This window comes from Bombus vosnesenskii, unplaced genomic scaffold (genome assembly GCF_011952255.1).
Source record: "Bombus vosnesenskii isolate JDL3184/JDL3185 unplaced genomic scaffold, Bvos_JDL3184-5_v1.1 scf7180000015178, whole genome shotgun sequence".
NCBI classification, from domain to species: Eukaryota; Metazoa; Arthropoda; class Insecta; order Hymenoptera; family Apidae; genus Bombus; species Bombus vosnesenskii.
This window is the reverse complement of record NW_022883871.1, coordinates 7676-14330: the sequence shown is the minus strand read 5'-3', so window position 1 is coordinate 14330 and position 6655 is coordinate 7676. Positions and strand designations below refer to the sequence as shown.

The following is a 6655-nucleotide window of genomic DNA, read 5'->3' as shown; positions in this document are numbered from 1 at the left end:
ACGTCTGAGCGCTGGTTGAATTCCATTTTACACTGCAAATGCAATGCACTACCGCTTAAGCGATGAGACAAGTAAAATAGCTCGCAAATCGCGAAGATTTTGTCGATTTCGGTGAAATCTAACCGCCATTACCTTCCCGTTGGAGATACTTCGACGTCTGAGCGCTGGTTGAACTCCATTTTACACTGCAAATGCAATACACTACCGCTTAAGCGACGAGACATGCAAAATAGCTCGCAAATCACGAAGATTTCGGCGATTTCGATGAAATCTAGTCGTCATTTCCTTCCCGTTGGAGACATTTCGACGTATAAGCGCTCGTTGATCTCTATTTTACACTGCAAATGCAATGCACTACTGTTTAAGCGTCGAAACAAGCAAAATCGCTCGCAAATCGCGAAGATTTCGTCGATTTCGAAGAAATATAGATGTCATTTCCTTCCCGTTGCAGATACTTCGACGTTTAAGCGCTCGTTGAACTCCATTTTACACTGCAAATGTAATGCACTACCGCTTAAGCGTCGAGAAAAGCAAAATAGCTCGCAAATCGCGAAGATTTCGTCGATTTCGAAGAAATATAGACGTCATTTCCTTCCTGTTGAAGATATTTCGACGTTTAAGCGCTCGTTGAACTCCATTTTACACTGCAAATGCAATGCACTACCGCTTAAGCGACGAGACATGCAAAATAGCTCGCAAATCACGAAGATTTCGACGATTTCGATGAAATCTAGCCGTCATTTCCTTCCCGTTGGAGACATTTCGACGTATAAGCGCTCGTTGAACTCAGTTTTACACAGCAAATCTAACGCACTACGGCTTAAGCGTCGAAACACGCAAGACACCTCGCAAATCGCGAAGATTTCGTTCATTTTGACGGAAACTAACTGTCATTTCCTTCTCGTTGGAGATATTTCGACGTTTAAGCGCTCGCTGAACTCTATTTTACACTGCAAATGTAATGCACTATCGTCTCAGCTCTGAAACAAGCAAAATAGCTCCCAAATCGCGAAGATTTCGTCGATTTTGATGAAATCTAGCCGTCATTTCCTTCCCGTTGGAGACATTTCGACGTTTGAGCGCTCGCTGAAATCCATTTTACACTGCAAATGCAATGCACTACCGTTTAAGCGCCACAACAAGCAAAATAGCTCCCAAATCGCGATGATATTGACGGAAACTAACTGTCATTTCCTTCCCGTTGGAGATATTTCCACGTTTAAGCGCTCGTTGAAATCCATTTTACACTGCAAATGTAATGCACTACCGTTTAAGCGTCGAAACATGCAAAATAGCTCGCAAATCGCGAAGATTTCGTCGATTTCGATGAAATCTAGACGCCATTTCCTTCCCGTTTTAGATATTGCGACGTTTAAGCGCTCGTTGAACTCCATTTTACACTGCAAATGTAATGCACTCCAGTTTAAGCGTCGAGACAAGCAAACTAGCTCGCAAATCGCAAAGACTTCGTCGATTTTTACGGAAACTAACTGTCATTTCCTTCCGTTGGAGATATTTCGACGTTTAAGCGCTCGCTGAACTCTATTTTACACTGCAAATGTAATGCACTATCGTCTCAGCGCTGAAACAAGCAAAATAGCTCCCAAATCGCGAAGATTTCGTCGATTTTGATGAAAACAAAGTGTCATTTCCTTCTCGTTGGAGATATTTCGACGTCTGAGCGCTGGTTGAACTCCATTTTACACTGCAAATGCAATGCACTACCGTTTAAGCGTCGAAACAAGCGAAATAGCTCCCAAATCGCGAAGATTTCGTCGAGTTTGACGAAAACTAACTGTCATTTCCTTCCCGTTGGAGACATTTCGACGTATAAGCGCCCTTTGATCTCTATTTTACACTGCAAATGCAATGCACTACCGTTTAAACGTCGAAACAGGCAAAATAGCTAAAAAATCGCGAAGATTTCGTCGATTTCGATGAAATCTAGCCGTCATTTCCTTCCCGTTGCAGATATTTCGACGTTTAAGCGCTCGTTGAACTCCATTTCACAATGTAAATGCAATGCACTACCGTTTAAGCGTCGAAACAAGCAAAATAGCTCGCATATCGCGAAGATTTCGTCGATTTTGATGAAATCTAGCCGTCATTTCCTTCCCGTTGGAGACATTTCGACGTTTGAGCGCTCGCTGAAATCCATTTTACACTGCAAATGCAATGCACTACAGTTTAAGCGCCGAAACAAGCAAAATAGCTCCCAAATCGCGATGATATTGACGGAAACTAACTATCATTTCCTTCCCGTTGGAGATATTTCCACGTTTAAGCGCTCGTTGAAATCCATTTTACACTGCAAATGTAATGCACTATCGTTTCAGCGTGGAAACAAGCAAAATAGCTCGCTATTCGCGAAGGCCTCGTCGATTTTGACGAAAACTAAGTGTCATTTCCTACCCGTTGGAGATATTTCGACGATTAACAGCTCGTTGAACTCCATTTTACAGTGCAAATGCAATGCACTACCGATTAAGCGTCGAGACGCAAACTAGCTCGCAAATCGCGAAGATTTCTTCGATTTTGATGAAAACTAAGTGTCATTTCCTTCTCGTTGTAGATATTTCGACGTTTGAGCGCTCGTTGAACACCATTTTACACTGCAAATGCAACGCACTACCATCTAAGCGTCGAAACAAGCAATATAGCTCACAAATCGCGAAGATTCCGTCGATTTTGCTAAAATCTAGCCGTCATTTCCTTTCCGTTGGTGATATATCGACGTCTGAGCGCTGGTTGAATTCCATTTTACACTGCAAATGCAATGCACTACCGCTTAAGCGATGAGACAAGTAAAATAGCTCGCAAATCGCGAAGATTTTGTCGATTTCGGTGAAATCTAACCGCCATTACCTTCCCGTTGGAGATACTTCGACGTCTGAGCGCTGGTTGAACTCCATTTTACACTGCAAATGCAATACACTACCGCTTAAGCGACGAGACATGCAAAATAGCTCGCAAATCACGAAGATTTCGGCGATTTCGATGAAATCTAGTCGTCATTTCCTTCCCGTTGGAGACATTTCGACGTATAAGCGCTCGTTGATCTCTATTTTACACTGCAAATGCAATGCACTACTGTTTAAGCGTCGAAACAAGCAAAATCGCTCGCAAATCGCGAAGATTTCGTCGATTTCGAAGAAATATAGATGTCATTTCCTTCCCGTTGCAGATACTTCGACGTTTAAGCGCTCGTTGAACTCCATTTTACACTGCAAATGTAATGCACTACCGCTTAAGCGTCGAGAAAAGCAAAATAGCTCGCAAATCGCGAAGATTTCGTCGATTTCGAAGAAATATAGACGTCATTTCCTTCCTGTTGAAGATATTTCGACGTTTAAGCGCTCGTTGAACTCCATTTTACACTGCAAATTTAATGCACTACGGTTTAAGCGTCGAGACAAGCAAAATAGCTCGCAAATCGCGAAGATTTCGTCGATTTTGACGGAAACAAACTGTCATTTCCTTCCCGCTGGAGACATTCAGACGTTTTAGCGCTCGTTGAACTCCATTTTACAGTGCAAATGTAATGCACTACCGTTTAAGCGTAGAAACAAGCAAAATAGCTCGCATATCGCGAAGATTTCGTCGATTTTGATGAAATCTAGCCGTCATTTCCTTCCCGTTGGAGACATTTCGACGTTTGAGCGCTCGCTGAAATCCATTTTACACTGCAAATGTAATGCACTATCGTTTCAGCGTGGAAACAAGCAAAATAGCTCGCTATTCGCGAAGACTTCGTCGATTTCGGTGAAAGCTAGCCGTCATTTCCTTCCCGTTGGAGACATTTCGATGTATAAGCGCTCGTTGAACCTCATTTTACACTGCAAATGTAATGCACTTCCGTTTAAGCGTCGAAACATGCAAAATAGCTCGCAAATCGCGAAAATTTCGTCGATTTCAAAGAAATATAGATGTCATTTCCTTCCCGTTGCAGATATTTCGACGTTTAAGCGCTCGTTGAACTCATTTTTACACTGCACATGCAATGCACCACCGTTTAGGCGTCCACAGCAGGCAAAATATCTCACTAATCGCGAAGATTTCGTCGATTTCTATGTGTTTCGATCATTCGCGGAGAGACGCGATCGCGAGATATCACGTCAACGAGAGTTGTAAGTTCTCGTTACGATTAAACAATCGACGCCACGAACTGATCGATTCCCTTATTTCGGTTATGATAATAAGGGTAGTTCAATGAAATTTCACAGAATTAACACAACTAAATTAATATTTATTGCAACAACTTATTAACTAGAAAGATATAAATGGAAAACAAAAAGAAATGTGACTATGTAATGCGCGATACAAGATTTGTGTAGACTGTTTGGCTTCTCGAAACGTTCTGATTCTTACTGGAAGGCGACTCCCACTACCTTCGGATCACGCCACATTCTTTTACGCCAGATAAAATAACGGCCACGAATCGACGTTTCTGGAGGTCGCTCTGCTTAATGAACCATGCGCTTGCCACTACAATGTTTGTTTTGCCGGGCAGCCGCGACGATCCGTCTGCGACATTATAGTGCCGCGACCGACAGTGAAGAATATGATCAATGGCAAGGCGCATGGCGTAACATCCTCCCCCCGTTGAGAGGGTACCGATCAAATTAGCGAGATGTGGTTGAAGTTCCCATCTTAGTTCGTCTCGGTGGCTAGTTGTTCGGGTTTCTCGAGATCGGGTTGAATTGGCAGTGGGACCAGCCTTTTGACGGCCCGATCCAATACGCTCTTTGCCGTCTGAACAGTAGCTGTCCGGATGACACCATCGGCGCCTGGATGAACCTTGATAACTCGGCCCAGAGGCCAATGCATGGAGGGAACGTTGTCCTCTCTGAGGATGACGATTGTGCCCTTTTGGATGCCGTGTCCACCCTTCCTCCACTTATTGCGGTTGGTTAGCTCGTTCAAATACTCCTTATGCCAGCGGTTCCAAAAATGCTGTTTAAGCTGTTGGATATGCTGCCATCTGGAGAGTCGGTTCGATGGAATGTCTCTGAAATCTCGATCACGTAAGCACATTAGTGAATCGCCAATGAGAAAATGTCCGGGATTGAGGACTAGGAGATCGTTTGGATCGGTGGAGATAGGAGTTAGCGGGCGTGAATTGAGGACTGCTTCTATTTCTATGATAAGAGTATTCAATTGTTCAGAGGTGAGTAACTCGTTGCCGGCTACACGCCTGAGGTGGCGTTTAAATGACTTCACCGCTGCTTCCCATAGCCCACCGCAATGCGGCGAATGAGGGGGAATGAAGCGCCATTCGATTTGTTTGTCGGCTAAAAATGCGGTTACTTTTTCCTTGTGATCGTCCGATTGTAATAAATCGTGAAGCTCTCGTAATTCGTTGCTTGCTCCTCTGAAGTTGGTGCCGTTATCAGAATGGAGGGTGGAGCAATAGCCTCGTCGAGCGATAAATCTGCGAAGAGCGGCGATGAAGGCTTCGCTAGTGAGATCGTCAACGAGCTCGATGTGTACCGCTTTAATTGCTAGGCATACGAAAATGGCTACGTATACTTTTATCTGACGACGGTTACGATCTCGTTTTTCCTTGATGTGGAACGGCCCGCAGTAATCGACGCCGACGTTTGTAAATGGGCGAGATTCCGTTACTCGCGCCTCCGGCAGATTACCCATCACGTATTCTACCGGCGGTGGTTGGGCGCGGCAGCAGCGGACGCAGCCTTTGATCGCCCGCCATACTTGACTTCGACCGTCAACGGGCCAGTATCTTTGTCTTACTGCGTATAACGTAGCCTGCGTTCCGGAATGCATGTGGATCTTGTGCTCGTGGTCTATGATGCGTGTTGTAACGGATGACTTAGGTAATACTATGGGATGTTTCTGGGCGAAGGTCATCGACTAGTGACTGAGTCGACCCCCGACTCGCAATATTCCTTCCTTGTCTATGAACGGATTGAGTCGCGTGAGCTTACCCTTTATCGCCGCGTTCCGATCTTTTTGGAGTGTGCGAATTTCCTCGGAGAAATGGATGTTTTGCAACAATTTTATCAGTTTATTGTGCGTTATGCGTAATTCAGTAACGGTTAGGGGTGCCGCTCGGTTCCTTTTCTGTTTCCAACGGAGGCAACGAGCTATGATTCGTATCAACTTGGGCCAGGATGAATACCTTTGCAACAAACAGTAATCGGCGGGGTTTGTGGACAGACAAATCGCCCCTTCTGCTCCGGTACTTCAATTTGCGGTGTTAGCGCCCATGTCGGCCAATAGCCTTCCGACTGGTAGAGCCATGCAGGACCGTGCTGCCAGATGGTTGGGCGCAGAAACTCTTCGGGTGTTTGGCCGCGTGATATTAAGTCCGCGGGATTGTCGTCGGTAGGAACGTGGCGCCAATCGCGGATGCTGGTTTTTGTTTGAATTTCGGAGACTCTGGTAGCGACGAATGTTTTAAGGGTGTGAGGTGATGTATTGAGCCAATGGAGGACGATAGTGGAATCGGTCCAATAGATAGTTCGAGTAATTTTGTGTGATAGGGCTTGTTGTATTGTCGACATCAGGAAAGTAAGAAGGAGTGCTCCGCTCAGCTCGAGCCGAGGAATGGTCTGGCACTTGAGTGGGGCGACTTTCGATTTTGCGGTTAAAAGTTGGGTCCAAACACGGCCGTTGGTGTTAAGGGTTCGAA

The 6655-nt window shown here is 45.0% G+C and overlaps 1 protein-coding gene across 1 annotated transcript; it reads right to left on the bottom strand.

The window, feature by feature from the left end:
* Positions 1 to 5220: 5220 nt before the first annotated feature.
* On the bottom strand, positions 5221 to 5871 carry LOC117241028 (the record flags this gene model as incomplete). Its single annotated transcript, XM_033507020.1, has 1 exon — positions 5221 to 5871. A coding segment is annotated over exon 1 (651 nt), but the record flags the coding sequence as incomplete, so codon positions are not given.
* Positions 5872 to 6655: the final 784 nt, after the last annotated feature.